General features: G+C 33.7%; 1 protein-coding gene across 2 annotated transcripts in view; it reads right to left on the reverse strand.

Moving 5' to 3' along the window:
- Positions 1-24,125, reverse strand: part of Traf4 (TNF receptor associated factor 4) — a 40,443-nt gene extending 16,318 nt beyond the window's left edge. Inside the window, exons 1-2 of one of the 2 annotated variants that reach the window (XM_066287347.1) lie at positions 23,861-24,125; positions 18,604-18,655 (exon numbers count right to left, since the gene is read on the reverse strand). In XM_066287347.1, coding sequence (XP_066143444.1) covers positions 18,604-18,655; positions 23,861-23,892 — 84 coding nt within the window. In that variant the 5' untranslated portion in view covers positions 23,893-24,125. Of the gene's footprint in view, positions 1-105; positions 130-18,603; positions 18,656-23,860 lie in introns of those variants that run through there. The other variant, XM_066287422.1, reaches the window with a different exon arrangement.
- Between the last annotated feature and the right edge of the window lie 3,727 nt (positions 24,126-27,852).

The raw sequence follows: 27,852 nt of genomic DNA on the forward strand, positions 1-27,852 counted from the left end.
CCTCCGAACTATGCATTACCGAATTACCAGTTAGTTTATTTTTGTGATTTATAAAACTGCTTGCCCAAGATAAACTAATTACCAGAATATGGAATATGTACCTACATAGGTCATCTTTTAATGGTTTATTGCACCATTAAAGTTACTGTAAACCGAGGCTGATAAAAGCTTATGCGTAAAATGGCGATAATACTAGTGAGTCATTTTTAAGATCACAAAAGACAGAGTCGTTGTTCTAAATTTCCTTACTCTTATCCATTTAAATGTGGCTTTTATGAGTTCACGGAAATTATCTGCTTACGCCTCTGAGTGAAACATCATACAAGGCTATTAGTAACACATTTAGAAAGGTTAAACGATATGATGAGTATTCGGAGTGTTTACCGGATTTTTCTTTCTAATGATGGAATTTTTTACACATTATCTTACGACTAGGCTATCACAAACGTTCCAACTATTTCAAGGAGGAATGAAAACTGTTTGCGAAATATTCCATAATAGCCTTAGGTACAACAGCAAACGTATGAACTTTTATATCTGCTATCTAAAAATGTTTTTAAAACGAGGTTCAGTTTGTACTTACTATGTAAACAATGTTGCTGGTATAACATTTATATTTGCCGATACATATATCAACTTATTAACATTCCACTACTTTATTAAGCTAATGTATGGACAAATGCTAAGTTAAGGAATTCCATGAACTAATATGGGAACAATGCTCGTAACAATAAAGCCGCAAGTAATACAGTTAGATATTTTGTGTTTTCTTCTTTTATTGTCTTATTGTTATCATTTTCCTCGTATTGTTGAATGCCGCGAAAGAAGCCGATTCCACCTTGAATTACCTTGAGATTGGAATACTTTATTGTTTTTTTACAATGAATAGCTGTATTCCTTGTTTTTTTATAGTGTTACTAACAGCTGAATATATTACAAGAGGCGCAGTGTTAATACGGTTTTGTTTAACAAAATTGGCGGTTTCAATGAAGGAGGTACGAGGAGAGACATATTAAATTCCAGATGTTTTAATTACTAGTAAATACTTCTACACAAATGTAACTGATTTATGTTCGCAATATTACTCAAATTTGAAATAAAATACTCTGCATCTTAATAAAAAAAAATTAAAGAGGCGGAAACATTGCCAACTGTTCCACAATAGTATATTCTATAACTAGTACGAAGTTCGTGCATACGATAATTTTTCAACAACTGGCACGGCTACGAAGCCGTGAAAAATAAGCTAATTTCCGTATCGTTGCGCCAGTAATCCATAATGAATGGAAGTAGATATACGGAAATCCAGGATTTTTCCAGAGCATTTTTGAGCCAGTACACCCCGATAGTTATAGAAAGTGGACCTTTTTAAATCTTCGAACAAATTTCAAGAATTATCGTAATGAACAATTGAATAATAAAAGCATATACACCTGATGTTCGTTTGAAAATGTCAGTAATGCAGAGTAAAATTTAGGAATTTATCTAAATGCAAAGTTTCACAAATTCTCGATTACTTGAAAGTTGCCATGTAAAAAGTATTCGTATTGAACAGTAGTATTTCATTATGAAATGGAAATGAGACATGAGCAAATGGGAAAATTGTAGTATGTAATACAAAGATTCTGATCTCTGCCACTTTTTTTTTGCTTTTCTTTCCTGTCCTCCTTACTTGATCCCATACTATACACCTTCTCATATTGCACCATTTTTCTTTGTCTGAGAAAAGGTCTTGAATATTCTTTGTGCATTTTAGCCGAATCAACCTCCCACCGTTGATTGGGTCGGCCATCAGACAAGAAAAGAAAAAATCATTCTCTGAAGAGCAGCTTTACATTCTTTTCATATATCGTCATACATTCTCAATATGGAGATACGTTTATTGTTCAACTTTGTAAGATTTTAAAATTTATTTACTAATTTCCACTTATGTTTTACAATTGTACGATTTTAGTGCCTCAAATATTATTATGGTTTATAAATATGAAGGTTAATAACTTCCCTTTTTGGCAAAGGTGACACAAAGAGGTTTAGTTTTAACCCGCATATAATGACTTTCTGCATTTAGGATGAGGTAACGCGTAGGCTTTAATGGGTCTATTAATCCGGTGTAATTTGGGGCGAAGAAAATCGTATCCACATGCCTCAGTTATGGGACATTTTTCACCGAAAATAATTAAATATATGAAAGCTAATTAAAATTTTTAGTAATCGCTTAATATATCTTATAACTTATAGAGTGAATCTCTTATCGACCTTAGGCATATTATATAAAAGTCTAGGATATTCGTTGCTAAATTAGAATGTATCAACTGTTCCAAATGAGTACAACCTTCAAGAATAAAATTTATTAACTTGTTAATCTAACGCTTGAGGCAACTTTTTAGGAATAAATTATAAACGTGCTAGATATTTTCAACCGTTCCTATCTCAACCGCCACCAAATACCTATAGATTGTCGTAATATTCTTAACCTGATGCCAATAACAGTCCAAATTAATATATCAACTTATTTTCAATGTGGGTTTTAATACTGAAGAACTTGCTCATTTAACAGAAGAAAGGAATTTCTTTCTCTAAAGCTACCAAATGCGTTTTCCTATTATTTATGAGACGTACATGCAGAATTTCCGATAGGGATCTAGTTAAGCAGCTCTGCTCATATGCATTTGTAACATTAACAGCAATAATTATTTATTCGCGTTTAACTTCCCATAGATTTGCATTTTCAAACAATTATTTATTAATAGTATAGATATTTATAATCCGAAGGGGCTTGAAGGCATATTGCTATTAGACAGCTAGTGGGCTAATTGTTAGAAACAAATGGTCAATGAGGTCCATGCGGCGGACATATCTATGCTAGTTATTTAAAAGAAGACATGCCGTACTAATGAAGCAATCGTAATCAGGATATGTGTAGTTGTCAAAAGTGATTTATTTCTGAATATATAAAGCGTAAGCGGTCAGTTTATCGGCCATTTGATCGTTTTGATATAGCTATTTTATAGGTACTTTTACGGCATTTCAAAATTTCCCTAAAAAGCAGTTTGATTTTCGCGAGATTTGCAAGTGGCACTGCGTATCTTCGTTATGAATCCATATCCATGATGTCAGAAATGGGCGTTAAATGACCGCATATCTAGAAAACTAAAGGGAGATTTCACACCCTTGTAGCATAAAAAAATGAAGACTGGAAACATTTTATGGCAAATTGACTTGAAAAATCGAGAAATAATTAAAAAAACATTTGATTAGCAAAATATAATACATAAAAGAGGGGGAGGCCAATAATTAACTAGAAGAAAAAAAAATTATAAATTTTATAAACGTAAAGGGAATTCATTTGAACACCAAAATATCGCATAATGAGAATGGACAAAAGGTGGTAGCTGAATGGGAGAAAACTTAAGTGGGTTTGAGACGAAAAGGAATTAATAATAACATAATAAACAAGTATTCATAATTGGCCATTAAAGTGCATAAAACAATGATATCAGCCCGTGTGATGATTGTTTATAAAGCCGATTTATTAACTTCCTTTGTTGATATTTATAACTTCCTCTTTGGTTTAATTATAAACCGTTCAAGCTCAATAAATCAAAAGGTCTTGGGGTCACCGAATAATCCATTATTTTAATGTAGTACGAATACGATTTACATTATTTTAGATCGGAACTTTGTGATAACTCCTTTTTTACCGGAATATGAGAGGGATATATTTCTCGCCTTCATAAGAAAAAAATTGTAAATTGGCCAAAACTGAATCTTTATGATACTTTGATGCCCTTCTACGGGGTGTCCGGATACTCCGTGTACAATGCTCTATCAGATATAGTACAGCTCATAATAAGTCGATTTAACTAGATTTGCCTTAGTACAAAAGTTGATAATAACAGAGGTACAAGGTGTCAAAGTTGAAAAAGGAAATGAGATTTTCTTCAATATCTTTTGACTTCTTCAAACTAATTTCACGAAATTTTGTATTCAGGGTTTTTTTGGGATGAGAAATTCAAATTTATAAACAATTTTAATGTATCTTCTAGAGTGCACTACAAGCTACCATTAGGACACTTTTAAACCGTCAAAACTTTTTTCTGCCACAGTGTATGTCAATTTCGAATAGAAAAATCTTTTACCCTATCTTTTCTGCTTAAAAAAAGGTATACTTGTTAAATGTCGCTAAAGTCAACTGTTTAAAAGATATTTGTAATTTTATTAATAGATGCAATTTTTATTTCAAAGCATTTTATTACAAAAATTTCATAGCAAATGCCCAAAATGCGCACCATTTTCTTGCATACACAAATGAATTCTTTTCAAAAAATTAAAGTGCATTCTCTGCATAACTTCTGGCCTATTTCTCAAATCGTTAACTGCATTGAAAATTCTATTATGTAACTCTTGAATATGATCAATTGATGTCGAATAAACTTTTGATTTCAAAAAACTCCACAAAAAAAAGTCACATGGCGTCAAGTCTGGGGATCGTGGAGGCCATTGTGCTGGAGCGTCATTTCTCCTTCCAATCCATTTCCCAGGAAATGCATTATTTAAATATTGTCTAACATTGAGGGTATAATGTGGAGGCGCCCCATCTTGCATGAACCACATGCCATCACGAATTAATAACGGTATGTTCGCCAACAAGTCCGGTAAAGTTTCTTGAAGAAAGTGCAAATAACTTTGTCCATTTAATCGATTTGGCATCACAACAGGCCCGAGAATAATATTGCCTATTATTCCGGTCCATACATTAACTTTGAATGTACAGTGGATCACAAAAATATTCGGACACCTACTAGAATTCGTTCATTATAGGATTTAATAGACTGTGTACTGAACGGGGAAGAAAAATTTAATTGCCAATAAATAGATTCAATCTTACATGCTAATATTTAATAAATTCATAAGCAAAAAAACATACAACTGGAGAAATAATAACAAATCTGTTTAAATAACATTTTTATCAAATCACAAAAATATTCGGACGCCAGTTTAAACGTGACAAAAAACGGTAATTGTTGCAATTATTCTAAAAATTAATATTTCGTATGAGCTCCTTTTTGGTTCCGAACCCTTTGCAATCGGCGTGACATGGAAGAAATTAATTTTTCTATAAATTGTGTATCAATTTTAAGCCATTCTTCAGTTAATACTCTTTTTAATGTTTCTTTATTTGTAATCTGATGTTGTCGAATTTGAACGTTTAATTGATGCCACACATTCTCAATAGGGTTGAGATCCGGGGATTGCGGTGGTGTTTTCATCACATTTGGACAATTATACAACAACCATTCTTTCACTATTCGAGCACTGTGCTTAGGATCATTATCTTGATAAAATTTAAACCGATCCAGTAATCCCATTTTTTTAGCACTTTTTTAAAGATTTTGCTTTAATAAGTTAAGGTAATATATCTTATCTATTATTCCCTCAATAAAAACTAATTCGCCCATACCTTGCGATGATATACACCCCCAAACCATTACAGAACCTCCTCCGTGTTTAATTGTGGGACATAAATTGTTGTTATTTAGGTCAGAATTTGTTTTTCTCCAGACCATTTGCCTACCATCCGATCTAAAAATATTAAATTTAGATTCATCGCAAAAAATAACGTTATTCCAGAAGTCCTCATCTTTAGAAATGTGTTCAGTGGCAAATTCAAATCGAACTTTTTGATTTTTCTTACTTAATCAGGGCTTTTTCCTGGCTACACGACCATGAAAACCATGATCACGAATACATCTTCGAATGGTCTCCGCTGATACTTCTTTTTCATGAAATTTTTCCATTTCCATTAGCAACTTAGGGGCACTCATTTTAGGATTTTCTCTCACTTCGCGCATAATAAGTCGGTAATCTTGTTCGTTAAGAATTCGTGGACGGCCTGATTGCTTCAATGGCATAATTCGATCTTCATTTTTATACTTCGATATTATGTCTCCTACCGAGCTTTTATTTAGATTTACCATAGCACCCATTTTTTGGTATGAATAACCTTTTTCATAATTGAAAATCACTAACTGTCTAATTTCGAAACTAATGTTCTTCTTATTTGCGATACGAACCATTTTTCAGGTGATAATAAATTGCACTTCGATAGCATACTATATGGATGTGTACGAAAGTGATTCATGATATAAAAATGTGTTAGACACTAGTAAAAAAAACCGTTGCCTTGCAAGCAGGTAAACAGCGTCCGAATGTTTTTAAGAGATTAAAAATATGCGATAATTTTCTAATTTCATAATTTTCTTTCGATTTCGATGGCTTTATTTGAAAATTAAGGTCATTTTGTGGTAGGAAAAATATCTTAGAAATTCATTATTGAATATTTTTTGTCTAATTCTCTCAAATATCCATTTAAAACGGTAAGTATAATCAATTAGATTTGCTGTCCGAATATTTTTGTGATCCACTGTATGTTTCCAAGATTATGGGAGGGACGTAATAATCAAATAAGAAAGACAGAGATATAATATGCATGTCTTCTACAGACTAGACTAGAAAATTGATAATGACAGTGTATACTTGTTGAATAAAGAAGGCGGTACAAACGTACATCTTTGAGTTTCTTATGTGTTACAATTTTAGCACGATCAAAGACGTGACAAAAAACACGTATGTATGTTGATAATTTCCCTGCGTTCCCTATAACTATAAACAATTTTCGTGATTTTAATTTAACTTTTCTGATGTTTAGTTCAGAAACTAATAGTTTTTCATCTCCTCATCCTTTACCCGCCCTTGCCATATCAGCTTTTCAAATTTGAATCCAAAAACATAACATTTTTGAGAGACCGCTGATCACATTTTATGTCGACCTTGAATTGATTTGAAGCTTATGATTCATATGTATGACGCACATGCAAATATACAAATCACAAACTATAGATATTTGTGGGCGTAAATGATGAGAAAATATCTTGCTCTGCAATCTAAAGTTTTCCTACAGCAACACCTGAAGACCCTGTATAAATCACCATTTTATGAATGTCCAAAGTTTAAAAATAATTAACAAATTGCCTTAAAAGAGAATAGGTTTTAGCACGACTGGAGACTTAAAATGTCTGCTCTATTGTTTACTTTATTATCTATTCTTATTCCTATAGTGAAACGGGACTTATTGCTTCAGAGACACAAAGTTTTGTAAAGGTTGTATTTACCCAATTGCTCATAAATGCCGCACTATGGCTTTTATTCAATAGCTTTTTCCCAAAAATAAACCCTAAAAAAGCTCATAAATCCATCCTAACAGCGGCTAAGCATAATTTCTTCTGGTCCAGACCACCCTTAAGATTATGTTGTCGGGAAAAGGCCGGTTAAACAGCATGGGGTACAAGAAGCTATAGCTTTCGGGACGATTTTTAAAGTTAAAGAGTAGTTACCAAAGAGTGACTCATCCAACATCTTCTGGGATTTAATCTATTTATCAAGACGTGCGTTACGTTTTATTATGCCTTGTTGACGTTTCACTTTTGTGTTGTTTGTAGCAAAAGTCTTTGATTCTTTTGTTGCGGCTCAGTTGAAAGGTGTTTAGTTGAAATTGTCAAGGTGTAAACACAGCTTGAACGGTGGGTAGTTGGGGCAAACAAATAATTGCAGACCTTCCTAGGGATTTCAAAAGTTTGAAAAGAAGCGAGGGACAACAATCATGCCGAATAATTTCACGAACATGATTTGAAAAGACACTGATGAAATTTCTTAAATAGGTAGCTATAAAAGTTGCGCCCACACACAGAATTTTAATATGCTAACTGAAAACTAGATATCAGATTTTTTGGAAAAGTGAAGTTTTCGAAATTGGTGGGGATGTGTGACGAATTTCGACTAGATTTTTTTTTAAGTTCTATGACAAATCAGCTCCGAAACTCGCGAGGAATTCTTCAGTATCCAATAATGAGATTAGTATTCCAAATTACCCTTACACTATCAAGTGAAACTACACCTTCCTGTATATCGCAAATTCCCCGTTTTTGAACGTGAACCTATCAGCAGTTTTTAAATTATTTTATAGTGTATCATCGTTGCCTGCAATATCTCCATGATGATGATGTATTACACCCTGTATATTTCAGGTATAGGCGTATGCCTAATATGGATCATTATACAGAGTATCCGGATACTCCGTGTACAACGCTCTATCAGATATAGTACAGCTCACAACAAATCGATTTAACTAGATTTGCCTTAGTACAAAAGTTGATAATAACGGAGCTACAGGGTGTCAAAGTTGAAAAAGGAAATGAAATTTTCTTCAATATCTTTTGACTTCTTCAAACTAATTTCACGAAATTTTGTATTCAGGGGTTTTTTGGGATGAGAAATTCAAATTTATAAACGATTTTGATGTATCTTCTAGAGGGCACCACAAGCGACCATTAGGACACTTTTAAACCGTCAAAACTTTTTTCTGCCACAGTGTATGTCAATTTCGAGTAGAAAAATCTTTTACCCTATCTTTTCTGCTTAAAAAAAGGTATACTTGGTAAATGTCGCTAAGGTCAACTGTTTAAAAGATATTTGAAATTTTATTAATAGATGCAATTTTTATTTCAAAGCATTTTATTAGAAAAATTTCATAGCAAATGTCCAAAATGCGCACCATTTTATTTGTATTGTAACTTAGGTTTTTTGTTGTTTTCAATTTGAACATGTTTATAGTAATGAAAATCCGCACGCCCACAAAGTAGTTCATCATCAACATATGTATGTGCTATCTGATTCTATATACACGCAAAAATCTAAAACTACAAACTGTAGTTTTCAAAACACATTTAATTTCTCGTAGAAACGAACGACGATTTTCATATTGCTGCAAGCAAAAATGAATAGCAAATTCACTATTGAGTGAGTCATCCACTGCATAACTAGTTTCGCTATAGAAAATTGAAAAATGCCATGTATTGCTTTGATTTAGAGAAACAACTTTCGAGTTATATTGGACAAGACTGAGAACTTCACTTTAACTACAGTGGCGGCAAAAAGTATTTGCACACCGCGATTTTCGCGATTTCTAAGTTTATTGTCGTAAATAAAAAAAAAAACACTTTACATATAAAGAGTATATTAAATAATTATACGGTCTCTGTCAACCAAAAGTTTATACAAATTGAATATTGGTGCGAAAAAAAAATGATTAAAACCGCTTGGAATAAAGTATTTGCATACTGCAACTGCTCGGATTTCTTTATCTGTTTATTGGTGTATTAAAAATGTCTTTTTTTCTATCGATATCACTAAAATATTTCTCGATGTTTCAAATAACTTATAGGTAGTTTTAAAAATAATTCAGTTCGAAAACATGGTTAAATCAAGAGAACCAAGTGCTGGTACAAGAGCAAACGTGATTTTACTTAGAAATCAGGGAAATTCTTATCGGAAAATTGCTGACTGCCTTCAATTAAAATTTTCCACTGTCCGATACATTATCAAAAGATATGAGGAGCGAGGTACAACCGAAAATAAGATTCGCAAAGGACGTTCACGGAAGCTTAATTTGAGAACACAGAGGAAACTAAAAAATGAAGCTCTCAAAAATCCTACCATAAGCGCATCAACCTTAGCAAATATGGTCCGAACTAGTACTGGAGTCCAGGTTAGTGAAAGAACCATAAGAAATTCTTTGAATTCGGAAGGCCTCTATGGCAGAGTTCCTCGGAGAAAATCATACATCAGTGAAGCAAACCGGAAAAGCGCCTGACCTTTGCAAAGGAATATATCAGCAAGCCGATAACTTTTTGGGAAAATGTCATCTTTTCAGACCAGAGCAAGTTCAATTTGTTTGGTTCAGATGGTAGGAAAACAATCTGGCGAAAACCCAATGAAGATTTAAAGAAACAAAATGTTCGAGCTTCAGTGAAACATGGTGGTGGACATATTATGGTGTGGGGCTGTGTTTCCTACCATGGGGTGGGTATGCTTGTTCCAATAGAAGGGAATTTAAATGCGACAAGTTACATCAACATACTCCGAAGTAACTTAAGGCAAAGTGCTGTCAAAATGGACATTGAAAATAAATATACAGGGTGTTTCCTAACTACGTGTAAAAAATTTAAAGGCGTAATCCTCGACTGACTTTGAGTCAAAAATGTCTATTAAACATATGTCTGCAAATGCCTTGTTTCCAAAATGACTCAATTTGGGTGTTTGAATTTTAGAAAAGACAATTGTTTGGGGGAATGCTTTAATGATTAATTATAAGAATTGCTGAAACTGACCAGCATTACTCATAATGCACGCTTCCATCCTTCTTGTTAATGATTGTCTCACTCTTTAGAAAACTCCTGGTGTGTTGCGTATCGTTTCACATCCGGTAATTATACGTTCCTGAAGTTGATCTAGAGTGTTTATTGGGACAGCAGAGACAAGTCTCTTCAGATCACTCCAAAAGTAGAAGTCCAGAGGATTACAATCCGGGGACCTTGCTGGCCACGACTGATTAGGCTCTGGGACACCTCTGCCTATCCATTTATTTGGAAAAGTTGCATTTAAGTGCTCGCAGACGCGTAAAGAAAAATGTGCTGGCGCACCGTCATGCATAAACCACATTTGAAGCCTCTGTGCAATAGGTACTTCTTCCAGTAAAACTGATAAAGTATTTTGCAAACAATTTAAATATGTTTTTCCATTAAGATGATGCGGCAAAAAGTAGGGTCCAATCAAATAATCTCCAACTATACCGGCCCATACATTTAGAGAAAATTGATGTTGGAACCGCTCGTCCACAATTGAATGAGGATTTTCATCAGCCCAAATGTGATTATTGTGGAAGTTGATAATTGCACTTCTGGAAAACGTCGCTTCATCTGTGAACAATACACGAGAAAGGAATTGTGGATCTAATGCAACTTTTTGTAGGATCAATTGATTAAACTGAATACGTGGAGGATAATCTTGAGGTAACAAGACTTGTACTCTTTGTAGGTGGTACGGGTAAAGTTGTTGCTCTTTTAAAACAGTCCACACTACTTTATGACTAATATTTAAAACGGCAGCAATTTTACGAGTACTTGTTCCGGGGTTTTCTTCAATACGTCTTAAGATTTCTTCCTCCACTTCTGGTGTTCGACGTGTTATTGGCTTTCCTCCTCCTGAAGTTTTCATAAGAGATCCTGTATCACAAAGACGTTGAAAGAGGTTTTTAAAGGTTTGGTGGTTGGGAGCTAGGTGGTTTGGAAACCTTTCCATGTAAATGCGCCTCGCTGCCAAACACTTACCATTAGCAAGGCCGTAAACAAAAACTATATTGGCCATTTCTTGATTAGTGTAATTAGGCATTTGAAAAATTTTCAAAACTGAGGTATAATCTGATTTTTGGGACACAGAACTAAATTCTTTCACTTTAGAGAGTAAAACACCAAAATAACACTAGCTATCTTGTTTAAAGTAGTGGAAGTAGCAAAAAAAACTAACAATAAACAAGTTAGTAAATACCACCAAACCTTTAGAAACCTTTAAAACCTCATTCAACGTCTTTCAGTCAACACCCTGTATCTTAGAAACAAGGCATTTGCGGACATATGTTTATTAGACATTTTTGACTCAAAATCAGTCGAGGATTACGCCTTTAAATTTTTTACACGTAGTTAGGAAACACCCTGTATACAAATATTGGTCCATTCTATGCCAAGACGCTTACAAGCGATAATTGATACAAATGGACTTTTTACTAAATATTAAAGTTTTGTAAGCCTTAAAAATTCAAGCCAGTTGCAGTGTGCAAATATTTTTTGCCGCCACTGTATACACAATTTTAATAGATTTAGGGAGATTTTTAACTCATTAGAAATTTCACTTTCCATTCAATCTGCACCACCACCAGCAATTAGCGTCAAAAACCAACAAAAAGATACAAAATTATTGTACTAAGACCAGAAGTGGGACACGGTTCTTATTCATAATTGAGAACAATGTACTGTTAAAGCCATTGTTGTCGCTTATCATATGAACATCTAAAATTACTTAACTATGACAATCACGCTGCCGGGAAAATAGAATTGTTACGGAGATTTTTTGCAGATTTTAAGAAAGTTTTGCGCCGATTACGAAGTACACATTTAGACCGTTTCACCAACCTGTCAAACATGTTTAAAAGATCTGTAATATGAAACAATTACTTATTGCTTACCAATATTAGTAACTGTAATTGCTATTACAGCAGACGCTCGATAGTGTGAGCTAATTCGAACCAAGTGTGATTTATATTAGCGATCGTGATTTAAACATTAAACGATTTATTAAAGAAATATTTACGTTCTAAAGTTGTGTTTTTAAAAATAAACAAATGTTCTAATAGTAATAAGTATTTTTTAATTAGATGAAAAATAATCTGCAATTTTGGTCTGTGTAAATTGGTACTTAGCATTGTCTTCCAGTACTTCGCTCATTATTGACGAAGAGCTAAGAGATCCGTGTACGCTACTTGTTTTCCTTCAGGCTCATCCGAAGCCTGATCAAAAATGTGTATAGCTTGCGCGTCAGTCAATACACTTCTAATATTAATGGAGATGTCCTCATCGTCTTCACTGTCCACATCTTTCTCTTTATTAACATCATTCGTCTGCCTTTCTTCGTTCCGTGAATTAAAGTCAGCTGACGTGCATCAATGTTGAGATTCACTATTTTCAATGAATCAAGGACATCCGATGACGTACCAATAAGAATATCAGCATTGGATTGCAATTGATCCCCTAATTACGCTTAAGGGACGTCATTACCATCTTGAACATTATTAAAAAACGGTCCTTTTTAACATTTTTTAATAATTTGCTGGTTAACTGTACTTCAAGCCATATGCATATGTAAAACAGTTTCTCGTAATGTTAGTTATTTTAAAGCACCAGGTATGTTTTCAGGATTCTTTGATAAAGCAGACGAAAGTAGAAATTTTCGGTAGTATAGTTTCATGAGTCTTATTACGTTCTGGTCCATGTGTCAAATTAATGGAGTTACTTCGGGCGGTATCTACGTGACAAAAATTGACCCATATGAGCTTTTCAGTTGGTGCTCTGAAGGATGACTTGGTCCATCAGCTAATGGCAACAACGCTTTTGTTGGAAGCTTCTGTTTTCTTACGAAATTTTTTACCTACAAATTAACTAATTCTCAAATAATGAGTATGTAGAATGTTTGTGATTACAAATTTATCATCATACCTCAGGGACAAAGCGCTGTCGACCCATTTCAAGAACATACTGCTAGTCATCCAAGCGGTTTTTAACTAGTTACAATCAACAGGGACGTTAAAATTTTATTATCAATGGCTTTATTCGTGTGTCGTCAAGAACTGCGAGCGTAGACATTATTTACGCCATCGAACGTGCACACTGTTTACGTTATATAGCGTCCGCTATGTTAGCAATAACAATTACTACTTAGAAATATCAATTAACTAAAAAATTAATAAATAATGTCAAAAATAGATAAAAACTTTTCTTAAAGGAATGTACGAATCGGCATAATGGCCTCCCATACTTCTCGGGTCCAGCAGCTGCCCCGGGCATCAAAAAACGGCCATTCATAACAAGACTAGCGAGAGCTCCTCGAAGACACCATTAAATAAGTCAACACGTATACACAAGTATGTTTATAATTATAATTTACATAAAACCTAGCGATATAAGGTTAAATCAAGTATCGTGAGAATGTAAGCTCGCCGCTGAGGACAAATTAAAATTATAAAAGGTGAGTGACATCGGAATGCCATGAACAACGTGCTTGCAAATTATTCGATTTGGTCTCTAAGGTTCGATGGGAAGAAATGGACAAATGTAAATTTGATAAAAATTTTAATGGAGAAAATAAGGCTCCAAAACTCATTTACTGAATCACTCCAATAGTGGATCTTTGACCTCGACTTGTCGAGCTTAATAATAAATTACTTATTGCTTATAAATGAACACCACTTGTTTCGTAACAGTTTCATGTCGATTCTTTATACCCAGGAGAACCTAAAACACCTCTGAGTCTTAAAATACTGCCAGGTGAGTGTGCAAACACATAATGCGGATGACAGTCGTTACTTTTAATTGAGAGGCGTTTGGTCAGTAGCGGATCATGATACCACTTTGTGCTAAGATCAGAGGTATGACTTGAATACTCGAAATCACTTATTGAAGAAAGCAAATTCGCGTGTAGAATGGAGATCTGTGAGGCAAAATTTAATGGAGTAGAGTTCGTGGTACCAAAATCAGATTTCACAAAGAGTACAAACATAACTCTTCTACTTAACATTCTGAAAGATTCGTATTGTTTTGATTGTGTCCCGTGACACCACTGGTATAATAATACGTGTCGGTTTCAGTTCCCATTCTTGTAACCAACGTCCTTGCGGTCGAACTATGAAACGGGTTTCCAAGCAGCTAAATGACCTTTGAGAGAGGCACTAACCGTTCGTGTACACAGTGATGCATATGAATATGGTCGCTAATTTGCCAAACTAACATTGTCGTGTGGACACTCTATATTACAGCCGAGTGGTCTAATTAAATTATTATGAATTATATTCACTTCGAGATGTTGAAAGTTGATTTTTCTTGCAAATGTTATGTTTGTTGTATTGGTTGAAACCGTTAAGGATAACACTAAGGTAATCAATTTAGTAAATGGAAAAAAAAATTGAATTTCGCTTTTGTCTTCCTATTAAACTGACGGTCATGCCCGGTTAAATTTGGTTAATTATGATGGTAGTAGAAGAAGTAATTGGGCTCATTTTGGAATACCCTACATATCACTAACTCTAAACCCACAAATCATTTATTTTTTCTATAAAAAGGTTAAAAACAAAACAACTCAATTATTCATACACCAAGAATGATATGTCGCTGGCTATTTTCCCTCATATGATGATTCTTGATTTTTTCTATAAGACTGTCTGAAGGGAAAAATTTTCGAAAGGCAACCCCGATGTTAAAACGGGCAATATGCAATGAGTCATCAACGTTTTAATTTTCAAGAAAAACCACTGGCGTCTCTGATCTCACAGCGTGTTTTTAATATTTTGACGATTATGAATTCCATGTATCACATTTCAGCGGCGAATTTTGACTGGCAACAAAACGATATTTTCATGTTTTTACCTTGTTGGTACGACCCTGATTTTTCATACGAAATTAATAATTATTTGATTTCAATATTCATGAATATTAGGGGTAAACTTTGATTCTCAAAAACACAACGAATTACTTAATTAAGCGCCCAATTTATCAAAATGGATATAAACCTAAGTTTAGGTTCTAGAATGTCCGGCAAAATTTAATCTAGTTTGACAATTGGACAGAAACAAGGGACCTGGACAATAATATGTACAAATTAAAGGGGAAAATCATTATTGGGATGCATGGAATGAAGTAATAACAGAGCAGGCACTATTGAATTTACCTTTGACCAAGATAGTAATAATGCGTTCTTTTTAGTCCTTTGTGGAATTTTTGCTAGGTGCATAAAGCTTATTCTGAAATCTGGATACTGGCTGAACGCCAATAAAACATGCAGGATATTATAAACACATATTTTATCTTGATGTCTCTCAACTGAAACTATTTTAGACAAACAACAGCTGTATAAGTCTCTATGCGTGGTGACATAAAATTAAAGATTGGTATCTTCTGAATTATGCAATAAGCAATACTAAAAACTTTATATAGTATGGCGAATATTATACATATGTTGGCATTCAGCTTGACACAAATAGCATTTCAATACATCCTTCTTGAATTTTTATCAAAGAAATATGTTAAATTCACTTTTTAGAAGTGTTGTGTCGCTTTTAATTTTAGAAAGCTTCTTGTTTTTATACAAATTTTGTTTCTTTACAGTCTCAAACGTTACTTGCTCATGTTATACCCATACATCTAAAAATTATAGCACATTCTATGTTTTCCCAATGAAATTGAAATGGTAGTCTGCCACCCAACCCATAGCAAAACTTCGATCTAACCCCTAGAAAAAGACCGCACAAGCCTGATTTCTGGGGGTAAATTCAAAAGGTCGGGTACAATGATAGGGGCCTTCTCTCTTGTTTCTTCCTGTCTTCTATGTCACCCTATCTCATCTGTCAATTTTATTAAATCCTACAAACCCCGGAACCTGGCCAAACTGAACCCAGATGTCCCTATTATATTTTTATACGTCCTTTACCCCAGTTTCTAGCAGGGGTGAGTGTCAAAAAATAACTTCTCAAGGTTGTAACACGATTCATTCGGTTTGTTGATTCTTTAGTAAAATTGCAGTAATAAAACCGTTGTGAAAAATAAGCAAAACTGACGTATTGGGGGAAGTTGATTTAGTTTTTTACAACACATCTATACTTCTTTTATCTTCCGATCCTTAAATCTTGCTGCGATTACAACAATTGCCAGTAATGAATTCGTTGAAAAAAAGACTAAATGTTTTACTGCACAAAATAAAAAATATTTTTCTCCTTGTCTGTACGTACTTTTCTCTACGTAGTACTAATTTAATACGTCATCTGACACATCATATTTAACTGAAGGATAATAAAGTTTCTCTGCTCATCACCCCGCTGCAGGAAAAGACACAAAAGCCCTAATTAGAATTAAAAAAGCTTTTTGAGATCTGACAAAAAAGACTTATAGGGAGTTTAACACAAAGATGACATTGGATATGATCCCTCTAACCGGCATCTCTAATCTGAAATGTAAACGTTCAAGAGGGAGACCGTTGTGCACGAATACAATGGAGAAAACTCACCTAAGTAGAATTCTTTTGTGAAATTTTATAAGACGTTCAAACTGACATTTAGTACAGATCGGAAAGTTTTTTATGGACAGTTTTAAACAGCTAAAATTTGAATCACAAAACGAGTTAATTGTTTTTGAAGTTTCTTCGGCATGTGTGTAAAGGTCAAAATACTGAACACTCGGCTGACCCTTAACGAGATCTCGAATGTTTCTCACACAAAGGAGTGAAAGAAAATGTCTCATAAGGCCAAGATTTCAGGGTTGGTTGTTAAAATAAATAATTGTGTGGGGACGAAGGAAAAGTCGGCTTCACATGGCGGATTAGTCACCTTTGTATTACCTTATACATTTATGAGATTTTCTCTTAATTAGTAAGCATAACCTGGAGGCAAACTAGTAAATGGGTTTCAGTCCTTTATCAAACATACGTGAAAAAGTCATTTAATACTTATTGTCGATTGAAAGCAAGAGTTGCATTCTCTTGGCAGCTGCAGCAGCTCCTTTCGGCCGCTAATTCAAAGGAAAACATCTGCCCCAATATTAAATATACGTACTCCCCAAGGGCTACAAATTGCTTTTCACTAAAAGAAATTTTAGCTTTTATTGTTTCAAGAGTATCAAATTATAACCAGAGGGGACGTTAAAGTTTCAAATACCTACTAAGCGCAATAAGAAAAATAGGGCAGATGCTTCAGTTCCGCTAATGGTCAAAATAACCAAAAATAAAGAATTATTTTATTAATACTTCGAACTTTTTTCGATCTTCATAAAAAAAAACTTACCGAGGTTCATCCAAAATATGCAGAACGATCATGCCGTTGAAGCTGTTGTTTACATGCGACCTTCTGTTCCAATCTCACAAACCGGAATCTTTTTGATTTTTTGCAAAAAATTTAACCCAAGTACCAAGTGGTTCTCTTAAGATTTTACCATCTGGGTACCATTCAGTTCGGTATGTCATTAATATCGCTTTGTGTACCAAGAACCGTATCGGAAGAAACAATGAATACCATTCGGAAGGGGTGCAACCGAGCATGTTACTTCGAACACTTGGCCTGTCATTTAATGCCTTTTGTCGGTTTTTACTTGCAGGGACGTACTCAGAGAAAGAAAAATGTTATGCGTAGTTTTAATTACTAAAGGAAACTTAAAACTTTAAAATGTAAAACAACGGCTGTCGCATACGACCATTGTCAACGCAGTAGTATTTGTTCAATACAATCTCCATTTAATTTGAAGACCAAAATTTTAGGTCATACGATCCTGGCCTTTATTGCCTAATACTTATTCAAATTATATATAATTTGCAAGGAAATTTGGGACTTCAGCCTTGGTGTTGCAAATACAAAGGCTGCATTATACATAAAACGCAGTTGCAATGTTTTGATACTTTCATGAGGTTCGAAATCAGTCATTTGACCTGTTGTCGTCTTTCCAAACCCCAACCTACTATAACATTGGCATATTATAAAAAGTTTTTCATTTTAAACTATAGGAAAGGCAGAATAGCTGAATTTCAAACGCAACAGATGCGACATTCAAGAAAGAACCAAGAAGCCAAACTATGCGCCTTAATCCGACTCTGTCTCGCCATTTACTTAGACCTCCTCAAAACGGAAATGGCAAAGACAATAAAAAGATGGGATCGTGGCACATCTTTGGAACACGTGTGCTAATTTCCTATGTGTTATATGAAACCAAATGGGGTAAGGAATAGCCATTGAATGGTTTAAGGGGATGGTCCCTGAACCGTAATTTTCTTTTTGAGACATTCATCTTAAGCTCTAGTCTTCTTACCATTAGCACACATTGTTGACAACAGCATTAAAATTTAAAGGATATGTATCTCAGATGTTTCCATGCATGGTTGAATTTATTAAAAATTTGGACTTACCCTTGCAAAATCTACAGGAATGGTGCTGTCAGGTCCAGTGTACAAGGCTTCCCTGAAAATAACATTAAACATTAAATGAAAAGTATCGCAACTTATTTTTCTCTTCACCAACCATGCCTTCCTTATTACGGTAAACGAGGCCCATCTGTCGTTAAATCCACAGCAATTTGTCTTGCAGAGGAATTATGCATGCCACATACTGTGGAAATTACCAGGCTTTATAATTTTAGCCTTATAAAGCACTTCCAAAAAAATTAGTACCCACTAAAGCTTTGAATAATCCATGCTTGCCTACTTGCTAAATTTCTGATGTAATATTTATTCAAATGATAAAATGGAAAATAATCCACCTTTCCTGCAAAATTTACGTAATTGGATATTCCTTTTATGGAAGTCATAGTAATTGTTGTAAGATGTGCTATAATATGTACTATTCTTTATTAATGTGAATTTATGAATTATTAAAATTAAATAAAATGCATTTATTAAAATTAAAGCTAGTTGTATAATATCACGTTAATGCCAACGACCCATTCATCCTTAACAACAATAATGCATACATGCAAGCCTTGACTGCTGTAGTATTTGTAATCAAATATTGCTTTCCTTTTAGTTAATGTAGGAGTACTGTTTATCAAGTTGTGTCATCAATGGATTCATTCGGTTTTACCTTGCACAAGTGGTAATATCCGACAATTCCATAATTCAAAGGATATTCATGTAAATCAAATTAGTTTTTCAACAACCCAGAGAAACCATGCTTGAGCAAATGTGTTATTGCAGAAAGAGTGGGATTTTGTGTGAGTGCAACATGGCACGTGTTACATAAAACACTATTTCAAAGTGAGTTTCCTAAACGGTTTTTTTTCTAGTTAGGTATATAGTACGTTGGAGAAACTAAAGAAAATGACATAAACTGTAATATACTCGAGCTGTGCCCCGTACCTATAGAACTGCAGCAATCATTATTGTTACTGGTTCCATTAGTTAACTACGTTATGAAATAGAGGTGTTTGCTTTCATTTTGTTGCTCGTTGCGAAATTTAACCCCTTTAGTCACCAATTTCGATGACAAAAGGTGTCACCTTTTTGATTTTGATTTATGACGACTTTGTGAGTAGCTCAAAATAAACCTAATTTTAAAAGGAGTTGAAAAATCAGTTTAGGGGTCCTTCAGGAAATTTACATAAATGCCATTATCAGTATCGTTTTCAAATGACATAGAAATATGATAATTGAAGGAGCCTTTTGCAAATGTAGCGTTAATTCGATGTCGTGAGAGTTTCATAACTATTGCAAGGCTGCAATTTAATGAAGTTTGACAATTGTAAGCTGAAAATCGATTAATGAAAAACCGAAATTAATGCATTCGACGATAATAAATTCTATTTATTCCTTCTTGGTGGGGAGCTAGGATAAAAGCTTTAAAAAAAAAACCTCTCAATCTCCGACATTAAACGTGTGCCTTACCATTTCTTATAATTTCCAAGAAGGTGCATAATTTTATGCCCAGTGAGTCTGTTCAATTGCAGACATCCTCATCTTTATTTACGCTCTGTTGAAGGCGTATATAGTTTTCTGCTTATAATTAAAACTATTCAAATTTAGAAGCAGTTTTATTTAAAAAATTAATGAGTTATTAGTACGAATTGTTGCCTCTAGTCGATGGCTTGAAGTTGCGCTAGACTACATTTTTATTAATAAATTACCTTTTGAATAAATAATTAGTTTGTCGTGCTCTGATAAATTACTGATTGAGCAATGAAGAAATGCGTTTTTATTATTTATTTTTCTTCAAGTATTTCATCCACGGGTAAAATGCAGGAACCATCCTCTGAGAAAAAATGACATCTCAATCTAGAAAGTTCCATTCATTATTTCGAAACAAAGAGTTCAATTGGGTTTCTGTCAAAGTTCGTCGCACTCGATTTCATATTTCTATCAATCGCAAAATGGCGTAAAGACCTATTGTTTAAACAGGATTTAGACTTAAATTAGATTATTTATTTCATTTCCATTTTAACAGCAACCTTCAAGAATTGCACTGTAATGCCTGCGATTAGGTGACTATTCAAGAATACGTTCGGACTAGTAGTTGCAGACTGTTGGATTTAAATTTTGCCGCGGAATTTAAAAAAAAAAAATCACGGATTGCGTTAGAAAGTTTTACTGAATTAAGATTATATCAGTAGCAACACCGGCATATTTGAAATCACGATTTGCAACAAGTGGAACCATGTCCTCAATATAAAGCAGAACATATGGTATATTGAATTAACCGCGAAATGAAGGCAGAACATGCTTTTTTCAATCTTTTTTCGGTAATCCGAAAAGAACATTTTGCTTTAACCCGGACGCAACAAATACGGGAGTCATTGCGTACAAATTACTTAGTAATTACCTAGAAAGCGAAAAACTCCTCATACAAGGCTTATGATAGGTACTACGCTTTAATAATGCAATAATAACTACATTTAATAGTAGCTTATGACGGTTATGATTTTTAATTAAAATAGAAATAAATTTCCTAACTAATTGCTGTAGTCTGTATAGCGTGAGCAACATGATCGTTTGATAGGTGGAACAGACCGGTAATGATAATTATGAAAAGTAAATATAAAAGATTTTCTGTAATGCGATGGAAAATGCTACACACCGTTATCATGTGGGAAACATTTAGAAATAAATCGGTATAACATTATGAACGAGTTTAAAAAACCGTATAGAGGTATTTTTGTTTCACAAAGACGTAAAAGTTAGGTTTAGGACAAACCTTAGAAATCAAATTAGAAGATTTTGAATCACGCGTTATGTCTAAATTCTAAATTATCGTGAAATTATATATACTTTTGCTTACAAAATGTAGTGATTTAACTAACAAAGTCTTCATGTGATGCAATATAAACTTATGAGTCAATAGCTACTGGTTATATCTGGTTTTCCAAAACCGATTCACACATCAGACATTCCGACGTCAAGGGCTTTAATGCTATTGGCTTCGTAGGAAAGGATTTCTTAGAAGATACGTGTGTCAGTAGGTTAACACAGAGGAGACAGAGTATGAAAAAGTTGAGACGAAAGCTAATTAAGGACGTCCACGTGTGTAACACAGAATGAACGTTGCTACCGAATTGTTCAAATCGTATATCTGTCCTTGTCTAGCGTACCTGGTGGTGTGGCTCAGAGGGCGAGACAGGGCGATAATATTGCCAACATTCATCCAGATACCTTTTTGTTTTTCTCATCATAACCTTAAAAATATTTTTGTTTTTGTTTTTGGATAGAAACTGGTTAGTGCATTATTTATAGTAAAATGTGATTAAATTAGTTGAAACTTGTGTTTAAAAGTAATAATTGTTATATATCATTATTTGAGGTAGTTGGTCTTACTAAAGATTATTAACTTAATTTGATAAGACAGGTTAGTCTTATTAAATTGAGTCTAGATTTCTGTGACTTTATGCCACCTGTTGCTTGTCCGTTGCTTTTCTCGTCCTATATGTCGCTCAAGTAAATGTGATGGATGAAGCGCTTTTTAAGTATGTAGTTCTTTCCCGTTATTAGAGAAAATATTTCTCATTTATTTACTATGTCGAAAATAAAGCATGTTTCTGACCGACGTATGTATGTAAATCCAGTAGATATTAAGTGTGAATTTCAAATTTAGAAAGCAAACTAGATTTAGATTTGGTGCAAAAAACTTAATATCCACTTAACTACAGTTCACTAAGTACCTGTCGTCAAATCTTAAGCAACTTATCGCGATAATGGGTTCAGTTCAAAGACATAGATCTCTAGTACTGTTGAAATTTCCTGCGGTTCATTATCTTAATAGATCGCATGTATTCTGAAATGTAATCGCATATTTAACTGAATAGAAAGGATTTACTCAGGATATTCTGTTGAAGATAAGATTCAGCTACAGCAGTGGTCCACATCTAGTAGCTTTGAAGGCTCCTCCTAAATTAAGGACTGAAAGGGGGGTAAGTCACTGATATAAGATTAAATCTTTCATTAGAAGAGTTTATTTACGTACGATTGTTTTCATCAATGTGTTAAGCATGCATTACCACATGATGGGTTATTGTGCCTTATAAACAATGGCCCATCACACCCTCCGCACTGAGTGATGACGAATACAATTCTTATTGTTTTATTACATGTCTTGAATGTCGAAAAAGCAATCATTAGATCGGCCTAATTTGTAGCAAAAACTGTTAGTGTGTGATACTTTAAATGTTAAAAATAATTACTAAAGTAAAACTAATTAAAAAAATTAAATACTGAAAATATAGAAACCCCGCCAAAAATATATTGTTCTCGGATTATTGTAACAGTTTTCTAAACGTTACGTATTCTAGAATTTTCGAAATATTTAGTTCAATTTTGAATGAAATTTCAATATAAACCATGGCCTGTGTCAGACCTGTTCTTGGATATAATCTATTACTTTTAAAAATTGCAAAAATCCAAAACGAATTTTCGAAAAACTTTCAATCAACAGATCACGCGAAATTTTCCGAATTCTGAGCAATTTTTAGAGCAATGCTTTTTTAATTTGAGCAACTACGAACGTGTCTGAAATGTCTTTGGATTTTACCATTTTTATAGACACAATTTGCCTTAATATCGATTTCAAATAATGGCTTCCAAGGGATTTTTACATTTATTTATTTTTGCGGTTTGAATTTGGTACCTTTCATGAAGATTTTCGTAATTTTAGTCCAGAAGAAGGTTTAAATTTAGATCAAAATGTCGGCATTCTGTTAATGATAACCCTATTTAGTGTGCCGAAATAATTTCACTGGTTAACTTGATAAAACCGTGAAACTTGACATGAAATTATAATAGCTAAGAAGTGCCAATTGTACCCAATTTTTTACAATATAGTTTTTGACGAGATCAAACTTCGAATTGTGAGGATGTTTTTTAAACAGTTTACTATGTCGGAGAAAATTTTGGATAATACTTTGTGTCTATTTAAATATATTTTTGTCAATTAATTTTTCAAAAGATTTTTGACTTTTTCGACACTTTATATTGAATTAGTTACGTCCAGTTCTCGCAACCTATATAAGGTGATACCTTAGATAATATTCCCTCGCTTTCAAAAGAACTGTACTGTCTCAACAGGTCACAAGTTTTAAAGACCCGATTTGACATAAGGACATTTTGTGTTTTCAGCAAGCTAGACGAAAACATAATCCCTACAATACTTTTACCAAATTTAAATTTTTATGAATTCTCAAATATTTACCCAGAAATACTATAAACAAGTCCCACTGGCATTGTATCCGCCCTCCCTGAATCCTGCGCCCTGATGCTGTCAGCTGTCAATACAACGGAGACACTTCTTTGACGAAACCCGAATTTTCAAATCAAAGAACGCACAATAAATCCAAACAATATGAATGAGACACAAATTGTTTTTTCCGTTGTTTAATTTATAGGGGAAATGTCGGCGAGGTTGAAGCAAATGCACACGAGCTTGCGGCTTGCCACTATCGATGTTAAACAGGTGAATAAAGTCAGGTGGAGTGAAAAGAGTCTCCAGCTCTTTGCCGGATGTGGCGGGGAAATGAATCGTGTGTTGGTAGCTGTTTAAGGTTACAAGGAGTAGTGGAGTAAAGGGTTTTTGCAATTTTTGTCACGGTTTTAAAGATACCTTACTTATTATTTACGTTACACGATAAAGAGCGAGTAAAATGGGGCTGACGTCCCATTTTTTGAGAGTGCGATAGCGGCCGACTTCACCACTCACAACCCATGTAATCTGAATTATTAATCGTCCTTCAGTGCTACGAAATTTTACCAATTTTAGTAGATACTCAACAGGTTTCGACAATGTAAATTTGCAAAGTAGAATCTTCAAACATTGAAATGCTTTAAAAACAAACCCAAACACCACCGGACCCTTAGGTTTAAGGAGAATTGGCTGTGTTCCAACTATAGACAGGGAATTACACTGTCTGTGAATATTATGTTTAGATATGATAATATAATAATTATGATTAATGGGACAGTTTAGTTATGTAAAATATCCGGATATGGAAGCATTAAGATCGAGGCTAATTCCCCAAGGAAGTGTTGGGTTTGAAAAGGCAGCACATTCTTCGAAACAAACAATGCTGACACAATTTAAGGACACAAAGCGAAAACAATAAAACCTGAAACGTTTCTAGTTAATTAGTTACGTTTTAAAAGATCGCACTCTGGACTGTGGGAAGGAATGCAAAGAATGTGGTTTATATTGTTGAAGACTCAGTCAACCGTAGTGACCGGAAGACGATGGCAGACTCGAGGAAGTCATATTTTTTAATAAGTCCTTTTTTCTTATTAACAATACCCAGTGCCTTCCATTTTCATGTGCGAAATATTTTCGGAGAACCATTAGAAAAAAAATTTTGCAAAAAATATTATATACAGGAAGTTTCAGAAGGAGATGTACAAACTTCAATATGTTATTCTACATTTAATTCTAAGCAAACAAGTTTTTATAGATATATGTCCAGAAAGACTTTGTTTGGGATATACAGGACGATAAAAATTAATATTGCAAATTATTGTTTTAAGGTACATATTTCAAAAATGGTTGTTGGTATTTTAACTAAATTTAACAGAGAAGAACTCGTCACGAAAAGACGTCTTTTGCAATGAAAGTGAATAAAATGGGTAAATAGTGGCGTGCATAACACCAATTGTTATAACTAAATAGAGAAAAAATGGGACGTCACTGTTTTTTTGAACACAATTTCCTAATTTTTGAAATCCCCAACCGTTTTACTAAAACCAAGGTTTCTTCAAGATTTATCGTATAGCGTGTCATTATCAGGTAATAAAGCAATTTGTTATTATAATATAATAATAATCTTCCGAACTCTTCTCGACTGTAACGAAAATATTGCGTATTGTATTATTTAATTTTGCAGGAAGCTCGAGTACACCGTATCGATTATTTTTAGACCAAACCTTTTTAAAATAATTAGTGTTAATAATTAATTGTAATGTTTTGTTAATTAAGCTTTGTTTCTACTTACACATTTAAAAGGAATTACAAAACGATACCAATAATAAATTGCTTTATTTCTCGAAAACGACGTACTTGACTCTAAATCTTCAAAAGATCTTTATCTTAGCAAAATGATTGAGGATTTTACAAATCAGGAAATGGTGTTCAAAAAAACAGTGGCGTCCTATTTTTTCTCTATTTAGTTGCAACAATTGGAGTCACGCACGCCACTGCTTACCTATTTTATTTACTTTCATTGCAATAGATGTCTTTTAATAACGAGCTCTTCTGTGCCATTTTTTTTTAAATACCAACAACCATTCTCGAAATACTTTTAAAAAAATTCCACAATTAACTTTATCGCCCTGTATATCCTAAACGAAGCTTTCTTGGACATATGTTTATAGGATTTTCTTTGCTTCGAATCAAATGTTAAAGAACACATTAAAATTTGTACATCTTCTCCTGGAACGCCCTTTATTCCAAAAAACATTAAAACAATCCCGAAAAAAAATTATTTAAACTAAAATTCTAACCACTTTTGATTAATTAACATATTGAATTACCAACACAAATGTAAGAGTAACAGTTATGGATTTTAATATTCTAGGAAGCGTTTAGAGGACGCTGGTCAGTAAAGGACGTTGCCTTACTTACATAATATCTAATGTCGATACACTCTGCAAACACAAACCGGAAAGGTACTTCCTAAACCGGAGAATGTCGCAATAATACGCATATTGATGATAAGAAGTTCGTGTTTTAAAATGTTAACCATGTTGATGGTCGCCATTGATGAGTTGATAATAGCGTTGGTTGGTATAGCTTATGGTCTGAGCGCTGTAGAAAGTATTTTTCAGGCAAAATCGTCAACCCTTTTAGAGTAAGTTTTGGAGTGCTCGGGTTAGTCCTTAATCGGCGTTAAAATATCTGTTGGTATGTCTAGTATAGAAATTGCCCAATTTAAATTAGATCGTCCAGTGAATGTCCAGTTGAATCTCTCATTAATCGAAAGTGAAGAAAAAAATTCAAGTTGGCGGAGGCACTTGAAAACTCGTCCTTTTCCTATGGCATATGGAGAATCTCAACCTTAATCTGAACTAACCTGAATATTTCCTTCTATAATATGTAAAAATAGTTTGTCATTATACATTTTTACCGTAAAGCATGATAATGAAACACTTTTCCTTCTGAGTTGTTTCTGTTATTTTGAACTAGAAGTAAATTTACGTCTTTTTTCAACACAATATCAGTGTTTTCTTGTTGTTAACTGTTTTTTTTAATCAAAATTCAGCCGATGAATTTATGTCATAAACCAAAAGTATCCATTCCACTTTCATTCAAAAGTCAAAAAATTGTGATAAACTTTTCAAAATTTAATTCGTATATCTAGGCAATCAAAAAATTAAAAAGACGGAATGTAATAAGTTTTTGGAAAGGCAATTTCGACGTTGAATTAGAAAGTATATCTTGCCATATACATAACAATCAAAAGTTGGTCCTGATTGCGACGATTAGTAAAATTACTTTCATTAGCACAATCTTAGCTTTATTACATCATATTGATGTTCCGAGTTTCAACTCGTTATCTGTAATAATAACTTACATCGAACCATACAGAGTTGTTCCTACAACTTTGTGCCAAACTTAAGGCGACTATAATAGACATTGTGGTGATTATTTGCATAAAAAGCCCTAGTCAAAAATCAGCTGTTTTGGTTCCAGAAGTGTTTTTGTTAAGAAAAAAAACTAATGTTAACTCATTGATATCAAAGTCTTGGATATGAAATTAATTTTTATTAAAGATAATGCAAAAAATATAATAAAGGTTCAAAATGACGACCCCGCAACCTGGTTACATTTTTTTTTCTTTGAATCATTAAATCGCGCTCCCGTTACAAGATGTGCGAATCTTCCTGTATGACAAGATAGGGTGCCATCACTCTTTCCAACAGTTCCTCTTGGGTGGTTGCAAGAATTTCAGTTTCATACAACAATGACTTATTAGAACCCTAGAGGAATATGATAATCTTGTATTAGGAGTCAAAACAGTGTATATTTTGTTTGTTTTTATTTATTCACTTTAATTGAATATCGAAGTCTTGTGAACAAAAATTGCTCTGAAGGCAAAACGGCCTATTTTTGACTAGGCGTTTCTTTGCAAAAATTGTTCAATGCAATGTCCCCTATAATCTTCCTAATGTTAGCGTAACCCTTTTGGAACACCCTATATATGTACA

The sequence above is a fragment of the Euwallacea fornicatus genome, chromosome 1, assembly GCF_040115645.1.
Source record: "Euwallacea fornicatus isolate EFF26 chromosome 1, ASM4011564v1, whole genome shotgun sequence".
Lineage (NCBI taxonomy): Eukaryota > Metazoa > Arthropoda > Insecta > Coleoptera > Curculionidae > Euwallacea > Euwallacea fornicatus.